Source organism: Osmerus eperlanus, chromosome 16, assembly GCF_963692335.1.
Source record: "Osmerus eperlanus chromosome 16, fOsmEpe2.1, whole genome shotgun sequence".
NCBI classification, from domain to species: Eukaryota; Metazoa; Chordata; class Actinopteri; order Osmeriformes; family Osmeridae; genus Osmerus; species Osmerus eperlanus.
In genome coordinates, this window is record NC_085033.1 from 12,428,771 (window position 1) to 12,454,482 (window position 25,712).

The window sequence follows — 25,712 nt, forward strand, 5'->3', positions numbered from 1 at the left end:
TACTCAGCCAAGCCATGTGTGGTTTTACAGATAACAATAATATAACTTATAATAATAATAATAATATAAAAATATGATCAATCTGTATCAAATTGTGGTATTTTCTTTTAATAATTGGTAGCAAATGGTCCTTTTCACTTGTTAAACATTTTCTGTAATATGAAGTACATCTTACAAATGACAATTTTGTACATATGACAGTAAATATTTCTGGAAACTTTGCAAATTCTTTCCATAAGAATGCAAAGACTATAGAATGACAGTGTGGATTTGGTTTAAGCTATATTTGTTTTCATAAAAACAAATCATAAAAAACACTCATGAATAAATATGATATAGCACTTGTTACAGTATAGATCACTCTCAGTTGAATAGTAACATTCTGGTGCTTGCATTATAACAAGGTCATACAAGACTGCATAACCGTCCAAAATAGGTGTTCATTTCCTTCAAACTTCGTCTTCTTATTGCTTCTCATTTGGTTGTGGCCTCACCGCTTATGACCAAGTTCTTCAGTGAATAGCTAATGGTGGACAAGTACTTCAGTGATTGGCTTACGGCAGCCAACTCCTTCAACATTTGGCAGGCGTTGGCAGCTATCTGCTAGCCTGTGGTGCATAGAGGAAGATGGCGCTGAAGGTGGAGAGGATCTCCCTGGCCTCGCCGGTGGCTAGCTGGCCACTGGTCCTGAGCAGGCCCACCCTGTCCCCTCTCCTCAGGGGCAGGATCAGGCTGAATGAGGTGGAGCCCCCGCAGGTGCAGCTGCCCTCGGGGAGCCCCTCGTCTGCCCCCCTAGAGCTCTGAAACCTCTGGACGCTGCGATTGGACACTGAGAGGACCGCCTCCACGCCACTGCCCTGCTGTGCGGTCAGAAGTCCTGAAATCAGGTAGCGTCCGTCCATAGGCACAGTGAAGATACCTTCAGATACACAGAGAAAGAGAGGGAGAGAGAAAGAGAGGGAGAGTAGAGAAGGAGAGAAAGTATATTAATACTTTCGATCATGATCAACCCAATAATATGTCATCGTACCACTGAAGAAAAAAAAAACACTTTGAGACTGATGAACTATCACTTTCAGTTGCCAATGATCATTGTAATTAGCTATGCTTTCATGCTAAGTAATGTGTACCTGTGTGAGGATTGTAATGCCCGCCATCATTGACCAACACTCTGTTGAAGCGGATGGTGCCAAAGTCTCCAGTGAAACCTTGTTGGGTGAGCCCAGCAGAGAAGGAGAATGGGTCTACCACATCCTTGCTCTCTGACAATACTGGAAGACGGAACATCAGCAGTTAACATTCAGTTTTTCACAACTGTAGCACACCATGAACCAGTATGTGACACACACGTTAATGTACTTTAGCAAGAGCATCAATGCGTAGACAATAGACACTTTGACTAGCTTAGTCTAAAATCAGTTCTGGATGACAGAGACTGTCAAACATTGTACAAATGGACCCAATTAATTATATTTCTTGACGTTTGTAATGTTTTGTAGGAACATGGATGTACCTGGAGAAGCAACAAGCCGGTGGTGTGATGGGTTCCAAGGGACTTGAGCAGCTGCTGAAAGAAGAGAATGGAGTTAGTTTGACAGTAATTGTACAGTGTGGAAACACCTTTATTTTTAGCTTGTCTTCATACACTGAAGAACTTGGTGTGATACTGTATGTCATTCATTAACATGTCGATATAGAATGTTGAGAGGAGATTGTTGCCAACGAAAGATGTATAATTAACAATATATAAATAGTGTAATATAAAAATGATGTGATTAAGGTAAATAAGAAAATGTACCAGGTATGGTGTCTGGTTTGAAAGATACAGGTTTTATAGGAGGGTATCCTACAAACAAACAAAATCCTTTCATTATCACATTCATCCCCGAGTAAAAATGATAACCTGACCATGACATTGCTCATGCTTGAACACAACAGTGTTTATTGTTAAATGTAAACGACTTAAAGTTGCACTCTGAAGTCAAATCACCAGGCAACTATTGTCTGTCATCGTTACCGTGGTGGTCGTCACCAACTCTCACCTGGAGATCCAGCGAAGCCTTTGACAGGCATGGAGGAGTCCTCTGAGCCCTGCGCCCTCCTCACGGTCACCCTCCGCATGTACCCAGGGGGCCCCGCCTCGCCTGTCTCCAACACCGGCCGACGTGGGACTGGGATCACCGTCAGGGAGGGCTGGCGTGGGCTGCCGGGCTGGCTAGGTGGGCTTGGCTGGCGGGGAATGCCGCTGGGCTGGAGGGGGTTGCCTGGTTGTCTGGGGATGGATGGTTGGTGGCCGGCGGAGGGCCGGCGTACGGGGGGCCGGGCCGTCCCTGGGACCACCCTGTGGGGGATGATGAGTGGGATGTGGATCTGAGGGATGTGGGTGATTCTGGGTCTGGATTGGATCTGGATGGTTCTGGAATCAGGTCCAGGACTAGGTCTCTCTGGTCGGACTCCCGCAACTGAGACAAAGGAGGAAAGAGAGATTAATTCAGTTAATTTTACAGTGTGATTGATTCAACAAAGGCAGCCTGGGTAATAACAGTGTCTCTACTGCTACTTGAGTGAAGGATGTGTGTACTTTTGCCATCTCTGATACGGGCCTTACTACTGTGAATGTTCTGGAAAAAGATGGTAACTCTTCAACGGGCCTACGCCTGAAATTTATGACCCACTCATAAACCCCTCTTTCCCCATTCAGCCCACATCTTCAGCTCCCTTGTGAATACACTTAACGACTTATATTTTGATGGCGGCCTAAATGAGTTGGAATGCACAGTGCTGAGCATTAAAACTGGTGCTGTTATGCCTTCCAGAACAACAAACCAGCCCGTTTGTGTGAAGCAAAGCCATGATAAACCACAGTTTGTGTGTATGTGTGCGCTTGTGTGTGTACGTATCGTGACATGGCTACTCTCCAACTCCATGTAGGCACAGACATTACCTGGACCAGTGAGCACTACACACAGACTACAGAAATATGACTAGAGGGTACAAAACAATCAACCAATCCACCTCTGCCCTCCCACCCTTCGTAACCAGGTGTCAGATAGATTCCATCGCACCGTCTTTGCTTGGGGTGGTCCTATTCAACTGTTCCAATACATACGGTACTTAAGCGCAAGACGTCGGGTGGACTCTGTCCTTTGAGATCATCACTGCAGCGTAAGGTCCCACTGACCACAAAAACTCCTCGGGGAAGAAAGTAGCAGCAGCACGAGCTTCCGGACTCGGAAATAAGACCTAATAAAGCCCCAGCACATCCTGCTGAAGAGCCTCAGGGATGAGCCCCACCACCAGCCCAGATGTTGTTTAGTCTAACCCAGACTGAATCACATCGGGGTGGAGGAGAGGGACTTAGTCACCATGTCTCTCTTGGACTAAGGTGGCACTGTGTCAGTGACACACTGGATGGATGTCGTTGAGCCCGAATGGTTGGTTGTATGTAAGTGCAATGTAATGCAGTAGTCACGGAGAAAATTATGAAAGTGTATTTCAGGATAAAGTCTGGCCTGTTGTTTTGGGTGGGGCGGTTATGTCATAGGAATCTTATTTTTATGGGAATACTTTCACACAGACATGTGCACACATGACCTTTAAACACACACGCACACACACTCACTCACACGCACACACAGACACGGTTGCCGATGTTGGGAGGCTCATGTTGTTCAGTGAGTGGTGACCCTCAGGGAGGCCTTCTGCCAGTGGGTCGGGTTCTGAGTTAACTCTGAAGAATTCCAGATGGGTTCTCCTGGCTCCTTGATGCTGAACTTGACATCATCGTTTTGGATGGTTCCACCTAAACTCAGAACTCAAGTCTCAAAGCATGAAGCCTGACATGTCCTTCTACGTTTAGCATTACGGAATAAATACAGTGTTTCAAACGCCTTCGGTTCCTCTCTTCATTCTCCTAATCTTTCCAACGCAGAGTTGTATTTCCTCATCGTGGTAGCTAACACCATTTCCGTGGAGTCTCAATACCCCTCCTCTCCTCGTGTATTTGTCGGAAAAGAAAGGGGGGAGAGAGAGAGAGAGACACACACAAAAGAGAAGGTGAGAGGTCCCCCCTGCTATGCTCTGGAGGAGGAGAACGATCCCAATCAACAGGAACAGTCTGAGAGTGGGAGGGACGGAGCGAGACAGGGAGGGAGAGGAAAGATAAGAGGAAGAGGGGAGGGACTGGGGCCAGGATGGGACAGCCTCCAAGAAAAGGGGAGGAAAAGCACACATGACTTTGATGGGAAAGGTCAACAGCACAGCCATGGGACACAATACAATATCCCACAGTGGAGCGGAGAGATATCTGTCATTCTGTGCCAGAAACACAATCTGTATCCACCACGCATCTTAGCGCACTTCCCAGATCCAGATGCATCATTTCTCAATCTCGTAACCTTCTTACGGTAATTACTGTTAAAAAAAACTAGTCATTCTCAGAAAGTCTCTCAATCCTACTACAGAGAGGCTCAGATCTATTAACATTTGACACCACATGAGGCAACACACTCATTAAGGCACGAATGCCACTCCCACGAGAGATATGGTGCGAGGCGAACACACAGACACTGAGCCAGTTCCTGCCGCAGACTACAGAACGACTTGGATCCAGCATTGTGCAAAAGCTCTTGCAAATTCCCATCAGCCAGGCAGAGTGAGTAAGTCTTCAGCTATTGCGGATAGATCTCCTAGTCACGTCCTTACAACACTCTGTCTGTTCCCCTTTTCCTCAGGGTCCCCTTGTGACTGTGAGCGGCAGAGACAAATCTAACCAGTGAGAATGCTCTTGTTCTCACCACACCCAGATAGCAATAATTTGATCCTCGAGTGAGGGTTTTGAATTACAGCATGACTGGGTCTAGCTAAGACCACACAGCAAAACCTTCATCACAAGTCACTCTTTACTCACGGCACAACAAACCTATTCGGTAGATGTTATTGTCTTACAGCAGAACAAGATAGCAAAGGCAGTATGTTGGCCCTCAAGATGTGAAATCATTTTCACATTCGATTCTTTCACAAAACCTAACACTACAAATGGGGTATACCTTTCCCCTTCACTCTGTATCGTTTCTCTACCCCATCCAGGGTGATGATGACATTGCCTGTTAAAGAGAGGGAGGCTCCAGGGATGGGGCCCTACGTTTCTGACATCAGCAGATGAGGGTAGTAGAGCATCTGGTATGGGGCGTTGGAGCCCGGCTTCTCCTCTCCCCTCTCCTCCATTCAACAAAGACAGGCTCCAACAGTGAGTCAGGCCGATTAATGAGGACCAGACCCTCAACATCAGGCTGAGGTCACCCCTTCGGGAACCCTGGAACAGCTCTGGGGTGGGGGGGGGGAGGGGATACACTGGGTGGGGGTAGGGAAGGAGGAAGCTGGATGAGGGCTCGGTTAGAGTCCTGTGTGTGTGCGTGTGTATGTGTGTGTATGCAGGGTTTCCCGCAGCATGCCCCACCCTACATGCATGTGTGTGTTTGTGTGTGTTCAGGAAACAACACATAATGTGTCAGAGTCACGCTGAGTACCACACAACTCAGGACATCACATAGTGTGCAAGAGAATGAGGAAAACTCCCCTTTCTATAAGCTAAAAGGGGCTTTCATTGAGGTATGAGAAATGATACACAATGGTAAATCATTAGAGGCTATGAGGTGAAGAGAAAGAAATGTCTCTAAATGTAATCGTTTTCCAGGTTCACACATCTAGCCTGCTCCCATTAAGTAACTTTCTCACATACTGAGCCCAGGAGAATGGTCAATATGTACTAAAAAGGCAGAAATGATTAGTTAGGAAAAGGTTTGGTATATTGTGAATGGAGTGGCCTTCTGGGGCCCTGACATATTGAATGACATTCTCCAGACCTCCCTTATCAGAGCACCCCCCCCCCCCCTTAGGGCCACAAGCAGAATCAGATCCCCTATTGGTCTCTGTGGATACCAAGGAAATAGCTTCATATGCTGGATTAACCTCAGGAAGGAGCACAAAGAGAAACCGATCCCTGAGCGGAAATGTGTTTGCCTGGATACCAGGTTACTCTCCAACCCCGTATCCCAGGAGAATTCTGTAGTTATTGCTTTTGTATTATACAGAGGTTTGTCACAAGAAATATGAAAAAAGCCCACGATTCTATACATTTTGAATATTGAATATACATTTATATATTTGAATGTATATCCAGATTGCACATGACTTGTATATTGTTTAAGTTGTATGTCTTTTAGTCAATAAAACTGGAAAACGTTTCACTCTCTCTGCCTTTGGTTCATCAAGTATCTCTTTTCAGAATAATTACTGCAGTGTACTGTACACAATGACCCAAATGGAGCAAAGCTACCATCAGCAATGAGTCATAAACTGCCTTTTCTATTCTAGATGCTTCTGACGTCTGAAGCTGTGACGGAACACGTAATCACCTCATGACGTGTCAGGCTGTTACTCACCTGGCTCTTTGGCTGCAGCGTCTTTGAGTACGAGCACTTGCTTGGCCAGTCCTGACAGCTGTGTCTGGAAGTTCAGCAGAGATCCCTGCATGGAAATGACGTCTCCTGTGTGAGTCCCCAAGGTGCCATTCATTCTCCGGACACTGTCCCACAGACCAGACACATGCCTTTCCAGGCCTTCCTTCAGGCCCCTCACATTGTCCGACACGACATCCAATCTTCCACACACCATCTCCAGTCTGGACACACGTTCATCAATGGCCGAAACCCCCTCAGATACCCCCTGTGTGTTCTCCTTACACCTGTCCAGCTCAGTAGTCATCTGGGTACTAAGCCTGTCCAGTTGCCTTTTCAACTCCTCCACCTGATTGTTGAGCGACTCTGGCTGTCTGGACAGTGTGCCATCAGGAACTCCCTGTCCTTGACTTGGAATGGCAGTGCCGGTGTGCCCAGCCTGGCAGCATGTGGAATTCATCCACTGGATATCCCGGAAGTATTTGCTAACAGAGTCTCCTAACCCTGTCACAGCTCCAGACAAACCTCCAACATTGTCCTGGAGGGAGATGAATCCTCTCTGGAGGTCCTCAACAGCCTTGGTGCTTTGCTGGTGCACCACCATCTGCCTGTCGATAATTTCCTCCAGTTCTCTGAGTTTGTCAGTATTGCCGTTGACTTCTGTGTTGAGAACGTCAAGGTCGTTCCTACAAATTCGAATGTCCTTCACAATGCTGGCCAGGTTTTCAGGAGCGGTCAAACCCGAAGAGGATGAACCTACAGGGCATCCCGTCGAGCACAACTCCCCGACGGCGTTCACTTTCTCATCGAGGCCTTGCAGGAGGAACTTGTTGTTGTTGACCTCTGCTTGCATGGCATCCATGGAATCTCCTAACATCCCAGGGAAGGAGCTGTTGCTCATCTCCACCAGCATGCTGGTGAACTGGTCCTCCATGCTGTTGAGGCGTTCTTCCATGAGCCGTTGCAGAGCGGCGACCTCGTCCGCCAACGCCTTGCTCAGCTTCTCCTCAACATAGAAGCAATGAACTTCTGCGTTCTGCTCGGTGACATTGATTCGCGCCTCCAGATCTTCTATGAGCGGCCCGTACTCGTCGACGAAACTCGGCGCCGATAAGTGCGCCAGCTCGTTGTCCATCCGGGCGTTCAGAATTCGATGGGCTTCGGCCACACGCTCCACCTCACGCCAAAGGTCTTTGAGGTCATCTCGATCCCCCGGCTGTTTAGCCGGGTCTGTTTGGCGTTCAGTCCGAACCGGCCCGTCGGACAAAGCCATGTCTAGACGCAACTCCCGTATCTCTTTCCTCAGGCCGGCCTCCTTGTTATCCACCAGCTCTGTAAGTCTGACCAAGCCTTTCTCCCCTTCCTCCTTGCAGGTCTTCTGGACAGACTGGATCCTGTCGTCGCACACGCCCTGGAGCTTAACCATCCTCTCCTCCATGCCCTGGTCGAGCTCTTTCTTCAGCTTCTCAAACTTGTTGTCAATGTAAGTCTGTAGGACATCCAGGTCAGAGGGGGCGCCACCTTCCTCTATTTCCGGAGTCTGAGACTGGGAGGCGTCCATCAGCAGTCGGATCTGACCTTCCTGGCTCGTCACGGTTCCCCTTAGCTCCTCCAGAGCCTCATCTTTACTCTTTAGGGAATCGTTCATATCGTCCAGCCTTGCCATGATCTTCTCCAGTCCCCTGTCCCCTGCCAACCCTCCCCTGGTGGCCTGGTGGCCGTCCAGATGCACTGCACTCCCCTCGCCGGCCCTTGCGCTGTCCGGTGGGCTCATGTTGTTGAGCAGGGTGACCAGCATCTTGTTGGTGTCCTCCTGCAGGTCGGTGCGCAGGTTGGCAGTCAAGCCCATCATGGCCGTCTGAAGGTCGATGACGGTCTGGGAGAGGCGCTGCACTTCCCCCTCCAGGACATGTACCTTGTCTGGGCCACTGTACCTCGCCTCATGCTGACCCGTCTCTCTCCGCTCTGCTCCTGTCGAAGACGGCAGGATTTAATGACGCATCTTAATGAGACATGGACTTCAGTTGCGAAATATTGAGGCACTGACTCTGCATCATATCAACTTCATGTTTTACTTTTTGTCAAGCACTACAGCTTTGATAAGTATTTTGATCACTGGGAACGGTACTTACTCGGTGTGTGTCTTGTCTGGCTTGGGTTCGACTGGGGGTAAGGCTGCGCTCCTAGCACTGTTTGTCGGTTTGGAGATGCCTTTAAGCCTTTACAGTCTGGACCTTGGTGACCAGGGCAACATCTCCACTCCAACTCTGTGACGGTCTTGTAAGCAGTCTTGTAAGTGGGCCGGAACCGAGTCTTATGGCTGGACCAAGGAAAAAAAAAAAGAACGTTGATCCTGGCAACTCTTGTTTCCTTTGTACAAAAACAAGGAAATATACCCCTATACTGCACTGTGAGTACAGTATCCCATCACACTTGATGTGATTTGTTTTGAAAATAATAAATGCAAAAAAAAGTTTCGCTTTCAGTCTATGAATGCTCATTGAATTCCCTCATTTGCACCCTCTAATCAAGTACCATTACTCATAAAAGGCACCAAGACTCATAGCAAAGCTGTTGATGATGTGAAGTGGTTGAGTTGTAATTACAGTATGAGTAACAGTTGATTTAGTCGACATTAAAATGACAAAACAACTTAATTAACGATCAAATTAACGTTGAAAGGCTCGAATGTGTGGTGTGGTCGACATTTGCAGACAATGGGCAGACAATGCTCCACTGACATTATGCAGCCTCCACCCACCATATCTCCATCTCCAGGGTTAGTAGCCTACTTACAGCACTTGTGGCTCGCAGTCCGGCTCATGCATCGGGCAGGGTTGCACTTCGGGCTCAACAAAGCTCTCCACGTTTCCCTGAACGGTACAACTCACATTTTTGTGTACGACATATGCACACCAGTTCCTGTGAGGATAAAATATATGTTATACCGGACGTCTCTTGTTATTTACCAGCTGTGTTTAGTGCAGACCATCCACGCGCATGGCCTACACCTGCGCATGACAGAAGTGGCCTTTCACTATCACATTCCAGCGTCCACTAACGGATGTTATCAGTGCCCCATGGCAAAATCCTGGCAGACTCTAAATGTAGGCTAGATAAAGGCTATATAGTCCACATCTAAATAAGGCCTGTTACAGGGCTTTACATGCACCATACGCTTAATACACATCTTTTAATGGGTCTACTCGAAAAAAAGGATGTAGCCTTTAAGTTAGTAGGCTATTTCAGCAAATCGAGTAAAACATACAGACAATAAGTCATTAACAAATGTCCAACTTCAGGGAATTAAACTTACCTATTTCTGTGCCTGTGTGCCCCTCCAGAGTGAGCGGGACCTTGAAACAGGTTATAACTCGACGGAGACCCGTAAATAAGATTAAAGCTTAATAATAGTGTAAAAAAATACCCTTGCAACACGTCTCCTTGTTTGCAAGTCATTGTAAATAACATTTGAAATCAAAACGGACTATCATTGACAAGAAAATCTGTTGAAATTCTTTATAGCCTATAGTCTATTCGGTTCCAACAAGTTCTCAGACATTCGGTGTCGCCCAACGACTGACCAAAAGACTGTTTGGGGAAGTCCAGATGGGTGTATAAACTCTGTTAGCATGACGTTTTGTTTAGCTGGGGTCTACACCCTCCCCATCCTCCATCCCACAAATTAGAAGATATAGGCTATGATATGCCTCACAGTCGGAATGAAGGCTGCTAAATGGCAACACGTTTTGGGTTTCAAAAACACGCCTTGGTAACTAAGTAAAAAAGAAAAGTTTACAATACTTTGCCTTTGTTAAGTTTCCTGTGTGGCACACAGTCACTGCACTGTTCAGTGAAAAGCCTCAAGGGGTTGTCTATTACCCACACTTCAAGTCAAGACCTTTACGAAAAAAGAATTTGGAAAACTATATGGGCAACTAACCTAGTTTACATCTCCTCCACAGTCATCTTGTACATTATATCGACGGTAGAATAATGCAATGACGGCATGGGGAAGAAGGTGCCGAAGGAGCTTCAACTGACAACATTGAGTGTTTTAAGATAAGGTTTGTTACTGTAAAGAGTTGATCAAGCCTCCAACCTAAAATAGTTTTGTAGGTTTCTAGGCGGTGGCAGTGGAAAGGTGAGAACTTGGAATGGCACTGAGAAAGTGTGAAGTGAGTGAAAGTTTCCATGCAAACGGCACTGTGAATGAAATCATTTCTCGGAGAGGAGTTTAAGTAATTTCCCCCCATTTCCGCTGCCGTGCGCAATGATATCTTTCTTTCCTGGACTGATAGTCTCGGTCTCCGTTAACATAATAGGCATTATGTGAAAAAGAGAATGGCATAGTGCTAAGAAAAGTAGAAGGCCATAAAACGTTGGAAATGGAAAACAGTGAGAGAAAGTGTAAAAGCGCATAGGCTACAGTTTATCTGGCGACATCAATGGAGTAGAACTATAAAACCAAGTGTTTAGAGGGAATATATCAAATGTCATAGTTCCGGGGCAGACGTCGGTCTGTTTGACTACGTCTCCAGCAACAGTAGGCTACAGATTGTCATTTAGCTTGCCATTTATAGAACCCCCGTAAAGTAATCGTACCTGCTGTCCGTCTGCAAAAATGATTAATTTGGAAGTACACAGTGGGATACTTTTTAACCACTAGAGGGCAGCATAACCACATGGAAAACGACGTTCGGGCAGTTAATTACTGCACCGTTTGGAACTGATTTCCTCAGTTCCTATGGCATGGCAGCGCTACTGGTGCAAAATGCCAGTGACCGTTGATTAGACACAAAAATAATTATTTCTTTCTCTGTCTGTCTCTCTTTTTCTGTCTGTCTGTCTCTCCCTGGCACAGAGACAGACACACACTTACTATCTTACACACACACACACACACACACACACACACACACACACACACACACACACACACACACACACATTATATTACAAACAAACACACACACACCAACCTAAGATTTTAGAATCGTCTTTAATGCAGACACTCAAATCCCTACCAGTTAACCCTTGTGTTATCTTCGGGTCATTCTGACCCATCAGTCATTGTGACCCACCGTCGTATTGTGACAAATTTACCTCATACAAAAACAAAGTGAAGCATTTTCTTTTAACTGTCGGGCTGTCTCAGACCCCCCACATTGGAATGGTTAAAAGAAAATTATTTGTATTTGTTTTTGTATTGGGTAAAATTGGGTAAACACAACGATGGTTCGTTATGAACCTTTGGGTCATGTGACCCGAAGGCAGCACGAGGGTTAAATCACGTCAGTCATCAGTGGTGAGAAGCCATGACCTTGGCCTGGGATCCCTACTGGTCCACAATCTCCATGTTTTACTGCCCATATTAAAGTTAGAAAGAGGGGAGTGATGGGTGTTTTATTTGACAAGAATGGAAGTAGATGGCTATTCATGCAACACAAGGCTACAGTTGCTTGTAGAGGCATCATATGTTTCAGAATGCAATGTGTTTCTCATGACCTTGCTTTCCAAGCCACAATAAACCGCCAATGCTTCCACAGAGCATGTGACTGTCACTTAGCAACACTGACACGTTACCCACATACTCACATACTTCACACCGGAACAAACAGACATATATGATGTAAAGGCAATTAGAGTAACAATGAATGGACAACACAATGTACTTTACCATTGTGAGCATTAATTCTGATTAATCCCATTAGTCATCTATAGTAATTAGTATTAGCATTAGAGCAGTCTGCATATAAGGGAAAAGTGAGCCAAAGCAGTTGCAAACACAAGAATGTATGGTTTAAAAAAAATAGTTTACCCTAAGCTGTGTATGTGTGTGTGTTAGTGTGTGCGTGTCTCAGGGAGATAAAGCAAACCGCACCGCAGAGACGTCTATAATTTGGCAGCTGTTATCGCTGCACCATACTCACTGTGGCATAATGCTGCTACTCTTACCCAGGGTGACTCATTTGGGAGGTGCTGCTCCTTGCCAGCCTCAGACAAACTGTCGCTGGGTGTCACACAATGCCACCATGCCACAACACGGACACACAGGCTGCCTGAGTTGACATGCACATGTGCCTGCATATACACACACACACAAATACGCACAGGAACATACGCACAAACGCGCACACATAAATCAACGCGCGCACACACACACACACTTCTGTGGCAACAACCTGTGCCCAGAATCAGCTCATGAAGAAGCCTTTTGTTTACCCAGCAGGACAGGAATGCTTCTTCTCACCTCCTGCTGTGTGTGTTAGAGTACAGCTCATGTTGCCATGGCACTTCTCCTCTCACTGACTTCTTCAAGATATGTTGAGGAGTTCTGGTTAAAATTGTACCTCATGTTTTTTTCTCATGATTTTGTATACTTTTAGCTCATTTTAATCATCCATGAGATACGTTAACATAGCCGGTTCATTTGTCAGCAACATATTTTATGTACAAACTTAACTGAGAATGTTTTCACTCCCAGGATCCATGTGATGGGTTTTGGCCCTGTGATCTCCTCGTTCCACAGGTCAGAGATTCTTCAAGGCACACTAATTAGTGAACATTTCAAATGTGTGTGACGTTTGCTCTAATTCAGGGGTGTCAAATCCTGTTTCCCTGTTCCAACACACCTGATTCAAATGAATGGCTCATGATCAAGCTCAGCAGAAGCCTGATAACGATCATGCATTTGAATGCAGGTGTGCTGGATCAGGGAAACGTCTAAAACGTACAGGACAGCGGCCCCTGAGGACCAGGATTTGACACCCCTGCTAATTTGTTTGTACTTTGTTGGCTTGTACCTTAACTCCATAGACAACTTAATTGGTTTAACACTTCAAATGCCCCTCTGTAGCTCTTGTCTGAGGTTCTTGCTGTCTTGAGGAAAAAACATAATTATTTAATATACCTAGATTAATAGAACACAAGATTAAGGAAAAGTTCAAACAAAATGTCATGGTCAGACAATTGGAGAGAGAGAGACAGGCTGACTGGCCCGAAATAGAGACAAACACACACACACACACACAAAGACACACACACAACACTCTCCATTCCCCACCTAACACCCCAATACGCACACTTACACACAAACGCAAACACACGACACACACAGAGGAAGGTGATTTATTGGTTGTAAAATGTTAATATAGCTATAAGCCCTGCTTATGAATTGTTAATTAAGGCCATGACAGACTCGTCACCTAAAATGTTAATGAGGCAAGATTGGGTCGGAGTGCACAAGTCTCTGTGAGCCACTGAGCATACAACAGATGAGCTGAATCCATAAGAGCTATGGCCCTATAATAAGAAACGCTCAGGGCACAGGCTTCGCTGGAGGGTACCCCACGTTCAGAAGCATATAAATTGATATAATGACTGGCAGTGTGTAGTTGACACGCCAGGCCAGCGATAAGGTATGATGAGTGGAATCTATTTTTTCCTCATTGCACTTGAACCCTTTTAACTGGATCCACTGGTCCCGACAATTGTCTGATCCCTATTACACTACAGCTTGTTTCATCTTACTCATTCATGTTTAACAACACTTATAGAAGCTCTCTACTTGATACTCGATTGTGTTTGTAAATCTATACTGACTTGCTGTTACAGCATGTTGTTCATGTAATGTAGAAAGCGGGACCCTCCTATGATTAATAATTGATCTAACACAAAACTGGACTTGCCATATTGTAATAAAAGATATGATGACAAAACAAAAGTAATCCATTCAGTCTTAGTTGTTTGAGTCATTCTACGTTAGAATAGATGTCATGATTTGCTCGTTTGATTTTGATAGGCGGCAGCAGTAACAGGAAGTACTATCTCACAAAGACCTGGAATCTATGCAATCAAAGATATCAGAAACCATTCAGAGGTGTTCTTTCAAGTGTAGCCTCCAGTTCTCCACCCATACAGCTCCTCACTGTCTTCATCCCACCTCCTCTCAATCAAGGACTGATCTGAACTTCTCTCACTCTTTTTGTTGTTGTCCTTCATAAGTGGTGGAGACACCTACTTGACTGTACCATCTCCCTATTCTGTGTACTGGGGAAAGAACGTCTTACCTTGAAAGGTGACTGCGTTATCTGTTGTTCGAATATAAAGTATACATGCTATGATTCATTGATGTAACAGACTGCTCTTTACCATAAACTCCATCAAATATGATGGCTTTTGGAGACTGTATCAAGAACAAAGGATATAGTCAATAAAAACACCTATTGTTGAATCCGTTTTTTAGGATATACAGTGTTCACATACACTCACATTTCATGAGATGTGTGGAGAGTCAGTACAGACTATACTCACATTTGAACACTTGGCTGATCCAGGATGCTGTCACTGCGTGATAACATCACTGCGCGATGATGTCACTGGGCGATGACGTCACTGGGTAATGACGTCACTGCATGATGACGTCACTGCGTAATGACGTCACTGTGTGATGACGTCACTGTGTGATGACGTCACAGGAGGCCTCGTGATACCGTGAGCGCGGCAGGTCCGCCGCGCTCCTCACCCTCGCCCGCGTCTCTTCACACCCTGTATTTTTCGTATTTTTGTATTTTTACCCACGCATGTATTTTTCGTCCCCCTGCTGAGCCACTGTACCCCACCACGCTGTCAAGCTCTACACAATGTAGTCATCTTTTGTTCCAAACTGAGTATCCTTTGTCTAAGCATCGCTAGAGAAAACACACCCTTCACCAATGGTTTATGATCCACAGTGGTGTGAATGTAATTGATTTCGTACTAAGTGTTCAAACGAATCGCAGAACAAATGCTGAATTTGATAGATGAAATCCAGGCTTTATCTCCCACATCTAAATTAACAGTGTCTCTCCTGTAAGGCAAAAAGAGATAAAGGAAGATCGGCTAAAGCACTTTCATGCATTTTTAGGAATACAGTTGAGGACCACCAGTTGAGGACCAAAAATTCCAAGTTGTTATCTTCACGCAGACAGACAGATAGGAACTGCAAGCCTCTTCTCCCCAGAGAAGTGATCTGCCTTCAGTGAAGGCTAGTTTGTAACACAGGAAACAGTGATTAGAGAGAGCAAATCAATAATACATGCTAAGGGATAACTAATGTACCTAGGAGACCGACATCTCCTATGCTTAGAGTCTGGGAAGTCCTGTGTTTCACACTACTAGGCAAGGCAGGCAGGATAGGGATGAAAGGTGAACCAATAATTAAAGAAAGTTAGTTAGAAAACAGATAGAGAATGTTAAATAAGGAAGGAATGAATGAAAACTCAAGAAAGAAAGACTACATGTCATTGGTTGGGAAGACAAGTCAAGGCCGAACATTGACCTTTGTACACAGCACAGAGAGCAATATGACGCTCCTTTTTTTAACAAGACCTCCTTTATTTCGTTAATTCTCCACTCCCAATTGCCCAAACAGGAAGCCACATGGCAAGACAATATTGGAGCCCATCACAAAGGAATTTATTTTATCGACTGATACCACAAATAAGACAAGTCTTATGGAACACAAGAAGCTTATTACGGCTCCCTCGCTCGAAAAAGCTTCTTCATCCCCACGTCGCTGTAATGTTTCAAGGATCGATATGGGGCTGCGAAACAGGTCAAAATGCAATAAGTGTGCCAGCTATCCGGGAAATACGATTGTCAGAGGGGGCGCCAGAGCCACAGTCCCAGGGGACGGATGCTACACTGGCTCCACATCCGGAGAGATTGGGGTTAATGTCTTAGTCACATTAGCGGGCTAGCGCCATGTCAAACCGCTAGCATCCCAAATGCCAGATATCGCAACCAAGGAAAGGAGTCTGTAGATCTAATTAAGGGTTGAGTGGGGCAACCGTCTGTTTCCTCCTCTCAGCCCCCTCTTCCAACCCGCTCCTCCTGTCTCACTTACAGGACTGGTCATCACAATCCAGTCCCACACGCGCGCGCTAAAGACCATTAGCGTTCTGTGAATCACAGACGGTGGACACACGCCAAGTCATAAATACGTCCACCAGTCCAGGCTGTCACAGTTCACAGATATAGAAACTTTTTTTTTTTTTTGGGGGGGGGGGGGGGGGGGGGCAATCCTTTATTAGCATGCCAATGCAAGCACCTAGATAAATCGAGCACTCTAATTGAGTATTGCTATGTAGGCCCTAACTTAATCCACGCACAACTGCCACACTGGACATAATCATTTCTGCCTGGATGACAGAATGAAGTGAAACACTAAAAGTAAAGAAAAATTGGCCTCAAACCTTTGCCTCAATAACTTTTTGGAGCCTCAAAAAAAATAGAAATATGCTACCTCAACGGTCTCTCAAACCTGACTTTTGCTAAAGGCTTAAAGAAACGACTGACAGTGCAGAGGTGTAGCTCGTTCGCATTATACTTGTAGATTTGGTTTCTGAATTTGGCGGTTGACGCGAAATCTTTCAAGCGGTTGAAACATGCAGTAGATGTGGGATGGTGAAAGATGGGTTGCGGTGACGACGCCAGCTCGCTCTCGCAACAAAAGTAATCAGTGACTCTGCGCTCAGGCAGATAAATCTATTGTATGTGCTAATGAATACAAAAAATGGTTCCCAGGGAGACTCAGGTGAATCTATTGAAATGTTCCCACCAACAACCTTGAATCTTTTTCAGACCGAGCTGATGTGACGCTCCTGAGACATAACGCTATTTCTTGCGCTTGTGCTCAGGGCCCAAGATCAAGATGGCGTGAGTCAGGCTCATAGACGGCACCTATTTGAAGTGGACTTGTTCAGACTTCAGGCCTTTTCTTTAGCAGTTTGCAGAGGGAGTTGCTTCAGTTTATTTCATTAGCACGACATCGTTTTGAAAGTTTGTCAGACAGGGCTGCTGAAGGCTTGAAGTCAGTGTAGCCTACACACATAGGCATTATTTGCGAGTCACACGCACGCTGGCCCAACACAGTCACAGTCAAAGTTCTCATATGTATTTGCTGTAAATTGTCCATATATATATAGGCCTGTGATGACCTGATATACAGTAGTACAACAGCTTGTCATCTTGCATGGACTTTAATACATTTTTTAGTCTGTTATAGCTGAGGTATTTGAATGCTTTTTGTACTGGAAAGACCTTAGATTAAGCACATTCTGTTTTTGTCTAATAACATTTTCTAAGCATTGACCCTTTGGTAAGCAATTAAAGCCGCTTAAATATTGTGTCACTGCAGAGTATATATGTTTATTAAGGTATGACACTGCTGTCAGCTTGTCAATGTGAGGTCTCATTCTGGCATCCCCTCCCCTATCCCTCCAGCCCTGTTCATCTCTGCCAGGTCCTCATTTCTCATCACTCAGACGAGGGGGTTAAACTATAAAAGGACATTCTTCTCCTCTGAGGGGAGTCTTTGCTGGCAGAGAACAGTCCTCGTTCTGAGATTGTGATGGCATTTTCATTTGACCCAGGGATGACGTCTCAGTAATGAGAAGCTATCAAAAAGCTATCTCAAAAACCAAATGGGATTTCAATTTACGATGCCCACATTGATATGCAAAATGTGTAAAGTCATCACCTAGATGCATTGCTTGTCGGATGGACTCAATCTCTTCAGACTCACTTCCGCCACTTTCTTTCCCTTGGGAGGATGAACAAAAACTAAAACAAAATGATATTGATACAGATGGAAATACTTAGAATAGAAAGAAAACATGAAAACTCAATTGTTATCTCATTTTATTGGATGTTTGAGAAACATAGTTTCTGTACTCAAGGGTTTTGAAATCAATATTCTCCCCTTTAATTGTTTTCATAATGAAAGCCTGCTTTGTATTCTGGCAACACAATAGATTGGATGATAAAATATGTTTGTACATGCATTGAATAAACTAATCTATTACTTTCATTTATAAGTAGTGTAGCACACGAGGGGCTGAATTAAGAATATAATAATTCATTTTTTGAGTGCAGCACTGTTGGATATTCGAATGCATCACTAAGCCAAGACCCAAATCTTAAGATGAAAAAACAGAAAAAAGTGTTTATATATATAAAAAAAAGCAATCAGTCTTATTGCAGTTAAACAAAAATATATAATATTCTCACACCCTGGTAATTTTCTTGTAATTTTCCTCCATGGGTGAAACCAGATTAAATTAATTACATGGGCTTCTGTCACTAAGAACTGTTCATTTTCTCTAGTGCCGATGATGAAATTCATCTTATTGCTGTTTTCCTCCACCCTCTACCCACACAGAGAAGGTAATGAGAGAATATTTCCCCAGAGTGGAAGAAGAGGATCCAAGGCAAGCTTTACTCCAAGAAACTTTATTAAACAAATAAAACACATTTCTTATCTAAAGGCTTTTATTTTGACATCCAAATACTACCATCCATTCCAAAAGTCTGAGAATCCAAACAGTTTCCTGAAGTAATAAATTCATCTTAATTGTGCAATATAGTTTTAATTTGTACAATTAACTCCATGTTTTCTTACTTTAATCTGCTTTGGCAGACATCCTGAATGCTGGAGAACATCTGTCATCAGTGTGAACAGCGTTGAGATGGCCAGGCGGAGACAGGTTCTCTGTGTCTCAGAGGGGTGGCTTTTTAATACAGAAGTGTGCCAAGGAATCCAGAGGCATACGTATGTTTTATTGAATTTCACAGCTAGCTGATGGATCAAACACTCTGGCGAGAGAGTGAGCTATACTTGTCTGACATTCATCCATTTACCGTTTAGCGAACATCACACAAAAAAAATAGAAGAAATAAGAAATCAATTTGAGATTTTAAGAAATTAGAGGGGTCCATCCAACAAGATAAATGCCTTGTCACATGAAGTTACAGGGAAATTGTTCAACATTCGTTCTCTGCTGGGGGGAGGGGGGGGGGGGGGGGGCTACCTATGGTATCCCTCCGCAAGTTGATTAACCGTGGAGAGACTATGCCAGATTTGATTGAGGGGGGAGTGGGCTAATCTCATCATCCATTAGAAAAACCCCTCTGCTCAATTTCCACTGAGACACAGCTATTACTGTTGTGTTCCAAACAAATGAATAAACAAACCATAATGTACGCAGTGGGGAATTCCAGAATAGTCTATACAACCAAATGAGAGACATTACGGGCTTTCACTGTGGGCCAAAACATATTGCCTCAAGCCTGCCATTGTACAGACACGTTGGGCCACAACAAACTGTAATCATGAACCTATAACTCACTACTCCTCAACATTTAAAGTAAAAGCAATAAAACCCTTTAATAAAGTCCTAAAGGTTCCATATCACCACAAAATAAATTTGGGATTGTTTACAGATTTGCTGAAAGTGTTATCTTAGGAACACAGTCACATTGAGTTGTTTGGTACCAATATGTAACACAGGTGTTTCTCAAATCCAGTGCTGAGAATACCATTAACTGTCGCACCAACAATCTCACCGCGCAACTCCTCTTAACTTCTCATTCCGGTGCTGTTGCTAAGGTAACCGCTGAAGACGACGGAGCTCAAGCCATCACCAAAGGGCTATCAAGCGAAGACAATATACCTAGACCTTGAATCCACAACACAATACAAACGGTGAGATTTAGGTACAGGAAAGGTAGTCAGGATTAACCTCAGGATGGCTAGTCAGCTTTACATTTACATTTTGTCATTTAGCAGACACTCTTATCCAAAGCGACTTACAGTAAGTACACGGACATTCCTCCGGGGCAAGTAGGGTGAAGTGCCTTGCCCAAGGACACAACGTCATTTGACACAGCCAGGAATCGAACCGGCGACCTTCTGATTAATAGTCCGATTCCCTAACCACTCAGCCATCTGACTCCCAGCTTTAGTTACAGGAAGGATAGTCAGAAACGTGAGGAATGATTCAGACACTGACCATGGAATAAGTATGAATTCAAGTCTACTGTGGATCTATGGTGTACACACTGTCTACTGTGGATCCATAACATACAGTATTCATTCTGATTCCATGGTCAGTGTATGATTGACTCTTCATGCTTCTGATTGCCTCCCAGCCTATAATCCTTCGGTTGCAGACTGGGGCACCCAATGCTGTCTCTGGTCTTGGAACACATTAGAAGAAGGGGTATGGAGGACTCCAGAGGTACATTTCATGCAATTAAATCAGCATTACTTTAAATCAATCATTTAATTTAATATTTATTGATTGTTTCTTCAGTGTGGTGTGGACCAAAGAAAGTAATGAACAAGAGATGAAACTAAGCCTTTACTTCAAAATAACTTGAATGATGGAGAGGGTTATGACTCAGACACGATGAGTCTTTCAGAACATAGTGATGTCAGAACATCACCTTTGCCGAGAGAGAGAAAAGGCGTGCGGGGAGGGCGGGGGGGGGGGGGGGGTTAGAGAAATAAAGGGAGAAGGAGAGGGCGAAGGGTCGTCCATCTTGTCAGAGACAGGAAGACAAATATGCTGACAGAGTCCTGTGAGAGGGGGTCTGACAGAGGCCTTATCATTATTGAGCTGTCTGTCTGGGACTGAGCGCAGAGTCCATGTCACTGGAGCATCATTCTCTCCCAACCCCAGAATACTGGATCAGGTACAGCTATAATGTTAAAGCAGAGACCTCCGGGTGCATGGAAACAGTTAAATAATTGGAGTGAAATGTGAAATGAACTGGCTGACGACATTTCAATTAACTTGCGAACGTGTACTGGAATGTTTCTAGAAAGTTGTGGTGGAATTCAAAGCGGTTACCATCAGTGTACTTTCTCTGACACATCGAGATACAATCAATAATTGTGTTTGTTTATGTAGAAGACCACTTAGGTGCTCACCAAAATATCTGACCAAAGGGGAAATGGCTACCACAACAAGTGGCTATCAATAGTAACCATCTGGATAAGGGCATCGAACCAAATTAACCCCCCCCCCCCAGACACACACACGCATACACTACCAGATACTGTTCTCAAGGAATGAAGCGTTTTTGGTTGACTGCTCAGTATAACCAGCAGGTGTGAGAAAATCTCATTACCCCAGGTCTTGCTCCGTGAGTATGGGTCTGAATAGTAACTAAGACCTGCTCTGTATTAAGACTCTGACCCCAACAGTAATTGGGCGTCGCTCAGCAAGTGCCCGTGGCAAGGGTGGATGAGATCCTGCTGGATTGGTAGAATGGTTGTCGGGGTGATGTTGGATTGGGTGGAGGTGGGTGGGGATGACAGTCATAAAGCAGACCTTCTTGGGGCAGCATGGCCCAAGTCCTTTGCTTGGTGATGCATCATTTAGTATTCATTCTACAGTACAGTTTATGTATTTATCCTGTGAATGGATAGTGCCCTTGGCGTATTTTTATAGTTTCGGCTCTCTGGAAAAAGTTCTGGATGACTAAATATAAAAGTTAAATGGCTTCAAGTCTGCACCAAGCAGACAATAGCTATACTTTTAACATTGTCATTTAGCAGACGCTCTTATCCAGAGTGACTTACAGTAAGTACAGGGACATTCCCCCAAGGCAAGTAGGGTGAAGTGCCTTGCCCAAGGACACAACGTCATTTGACACGGCCAGAAATCGAACCGGCAACCTTCTGATTAATAGCCCGATTCCCTAACCGCTCAGCCATCTGACTCGTTACAGCCTCCTTCTGACTTTTAAAACTTCCTAACCTGTTTTGATGAGCACATGCCTCGCAATGAAAAACCCCCACGTCTCCCCTTTTGTATGTGTGGGGGTTTGTGTGTGGCCGGCTAAATTAATTAATTTACATTTAGTCATTTAGCAGATGCTCTTATCCAGAGCGACTTACAGTAAGTACAGGGACATTCCCCCCGAAGCAAGTAGGGTGAAGTGCCTTGCCCAAGGACACAACGTCAGTTGGCATGGCCGGGAATCGAACTGGCAACCTTCAGATTACTAGCCCGACTCCCTAACCGCTCAGCCACCTGACTCCCTATTCACACGTGTATGTGAAGAATGTGTGTTTGAAGCTAGTCCTAGAAGCAGACAGGCCCACCACGGAGATTAGGATGCAATAGAGGCATGATGAACACACCGGAAACCTCCGGAACGCAATCCAGAGGTCCAACTTACTGGAAATCAATCCTGTTGGTCAGGGCTCCTGTGATCAGGGTTTAAGTGGGAGATATTGAGATGGGGAGAAGGAAGGGGGGAAAGAGAGGGAACGAGAGGGAAAGAGAGAGAAAGAGAGGAAGTGGTGATTGAAAGTACTGTGGTCAGTCTGATTAACAGCAGGCCTCCTCGCTCTCAGACCTGGGGAGAGGTCAATGAGAGCCAAAGGCAGATAGGCTGTAAAGCCCAGAGCCTTGCGTTTGTTTGAACCACTCTATGATGATGAGAGGCATTGAACAGGCAGCTCCAAACGCCGATATCTCTTACTTTGGTAATAACTCAACGTACTCAAAGGTTTAAGTTGCGAAAAGTACTAGTTGCACTAACAATAGGATCCAATCTTGTTTGTTTCTTTTGCAACATGCTTTTTGCCATGTTTGAATGGATATTCTTTTTGACTGGGATAATGACAGGGATATTTCTATATAATTTAATATTATATCTTCTAGCTTAGGTGGGCTTTATTTGCAACTTTTTCTACAAAATACAATTGTGTTTCATACCTGATATCCAATAATTTTATTGTCTGACTACATTACATTTGTCATAACATGCAGCACAATATGTTATTGCTGAAACTCAAAGAACATGCATGAAACCCATTCCATCTGCCATGACAAATTCAATTTAGAAAAGCATTCATAAAACAGGAACAATAATCACAGTTTCATGTCTTTTAAACACAGCAAGTATTCTATTGTACCTGATTCAGTGAATTATGCATCCTATATAAACGGAATTGTGTTTGGATTAAAAATGTCTGAACATATTGTGGGATTTGTAGTTTTTTAAATTCAATTCCATGAAGGTGATTTCCACCATTATGGTGCCATTGGACATGGAAATGTCAGGCTTGGCATGCTGATAAATCACAATAATCTGATTTTGAGCTGCATGTACGCATCTCCCACAACCACTATTTGCTTTTGCCAGTTTATTGCTATTGCAGAGCACTCTGCCCAGTAGACAACTGCATTTACGTCATTCTGCACTAAACAATGTCTAAGATGCTGTTCCTAAAAATCCTTCTGCACAGATCTGCATGCAGAGCTTGTGTTACAATCCTCATAAATAAAGATTATGAGAGACACACAGAAAAAGAGATAGAGAGATAGAAAGTGAGTGAGAGAGAGAGCGAATGTGCAAGACAGAGAGAAAGAGAGAGAGAGAGAAAAGCAATAGATAACTCACGTGTCATACTGGAGGTTCACTCACAACTCAAGCTGTTGTCCATAATGTTGCCAATGCTGCATTAGGTTGCTGGGTAAAAAACATGATGAACCTTGACCAGAGGCAGAGAGCACCACATGTTGACTAGTCAATGTTCTGTTCATAGAAACGTTGAACAATGACTTCCCTCTGAGACCAAAATGTCTGACCTTCAACTGCACACAGCATGGCTTCACAGAGACCGCAAAGAGCTCTATCATTGTCTGCTTGAAAGGAAAGTAAAATGTATCATATAGATTATACTGAGCGTCTGCATTTGTGGTTAATGGGTGTTTTGTGCAGTGCCCTGTTCATTTTTCTAGCTCTTGCACTGTGCTTCAGCAGTGCGGCCAATAAAAACCTATTCTTTTGTGTTTGTGGAAGGCAAACAGGGTCAATCATCCCACAATGACCTATCAGTCACACTGTAGTGAGCACATCTCCCTCCATCATCTACATCCCCTCCAAAAGCCATCATCTAACCCTTCTTTATCGTCACCTACTGTACATAAACACCAAACTGAAACCATTGCCCGACAGAGGTGATCCTCCTCCCAGACACCTAGCCAATCCTCTAACAACATCAGGGATATTCCTAAACAATAGCCAATGACATTTGAAAAGCCATCAGGAATGAGTAATGGCTTTAATAACATCAACCCCCCCCCTCCCTGCTTCCCTCTCTTTTTGTAGGTTTACCTCCTAAAGATAGTTCGACATCTGAAGGTAGCGTAGTCATTTACATAGTGATCTTGCTTGGAGCAGAGCCCGAGGCAAGGTTTTCAGATCAAACAGCAGGGGGACAGAGGGAATTCACTGGTCAGAATAGCAGCAGAAAAGCAATGACCACCACTTACTATATGAAGACACCTTATAACAGTGATTTTTAAGAAATCGTTTTAGACCTGTTGGGTTAGATGTGTTTAGACACAAGTGCAGGTCTGAGATCTGTGATAGCAAGCCCAAACTTTCCATGCCTTTGCATTGTGAAGTCAATAAAAACTTAATCTATTTATTGCCTCATCCATCCTTCAATCCATACTATCTCAATTTCTACACAGCTCTGAAAAGATGATCCGACTGTCCAGAGGGAATGTTAAAGGTTGTTGGAGGTGAAGATATCCTTGCCTGGCCTCTGACTGACTGTATAACTGATACTCAAATGAAACAAATATATTCCGCTGCAGTGTGCTGGCCTGCTGGCTCCTAACCCTCCCTTGTCCAGCAGGTAGCTGCAAATGAGCTCATTTAAAACCTCAGAGATTCAACATCCTTTATGTGACAGGGTCAAAGGTCTGACAGCCAGCCCTGACAGGCGTCGGAGGGCTAGGAGAACATCTTCAGCAGGAGTTTTGTCTCATTAAAGAGATGGAGATAACCCTCTGTAGTGTATGCGCGTGTCTGTGAATCTTCTGAAGGCATGGAGTGTGTTGATATCAACAGCCATACAACTGAACATTTCCAAACCTTTTGATTCAATGCTGGATTGAAGAAAAAGAAAGAAACAAACGTGTTCGCTCTTCACACCAATCTCTATGCATGACAATCAGATGAGATTTGTCTTTTTTTCCCTTCACCATCTCTATGCAAAGCAGTGTTTCCATTTGACCAGTGTTGTACAGTACACAGTCGTCAACCACAGTTATATGAAAACAAAACTAACAGGAGTCCTCTGGAGGGGTTTCTGGTTCCTGGAGAGACCCTGTGTGATTTCTACTCAGGGCTGGAGCGATGCTTCCAAACATGAATATACAATACTGCAGTGTGATGTCAATATATGTAGATAATAATATTTCTTACATCCCTTGTGAATGTTTGATATGTGTGCTATTTTATTCATGTTTTTTCATGTTCAGAACGCAACACATATGTTTTAGAGAGATGTTGTTTCCTAAAAATGCGACAATTCTTGGTTAAGGATTTTTGTAAAAGATGTGCAAGGAACTTGTGGGTAACTCCGAACATTGAAAATAAATCTTTCATGAAAAAGGT

The 25,712-nt window shown here is 44.3% G+C and overlaps 1 protein-coding gene across 4 annotated transcripts; it reads right to left on the minus strand.

The window, feature by feature from the left end:
• Window positions 1-87: 87 nt before the first annotated feature.
• Window positions 88-10,130, minus strand: emilin2a (elastin microfibril interfacer 2a). 4 transcript variants are annotated; one of them, XM_062482472.1, is made up of 9 exons: window positions 9,775-10,130; window positions 9,255-9,380; window positions 8,591-8,778; window positions 6,444-8,429; window positions 2,043-2,462; window positions 1,799-1,846; window positions 1,514-1,564; window positions 1,131-1,271; window positions 88-919 (listed from the first exon to the last, which is right to left on the minus strand). In XM_062482472.1, the coding sequence occupies exons 1-9, from the start codon at window positions 9,927-9,929 to the stop codon at window positions 597-599; spliced, it is 3,438 nt and encodes a 1,145-aa protein (XP_062338456.1). In that variant the 5' UTR covers window positions 9,930-10,130; the 3' UTR covers window positions 88-596. The 4 variants fall into 4 exon arrangements, with proteins under 4 accessions (XP_062338456.1, XP_062338455.1, XP_062338458.1 ...); XM_062482471.1 differs by having other exon boundaries at window positions 1,514-1,567; window positions 9,775-10,129; XM_062482474.1 differs by lacking the exon at window positions 1,799-1,846 and having other exon boundaries at window positions 9,775-10,129.
• Window positions 10,131-25,712: the final 15,582 nt, after the last annotated feature.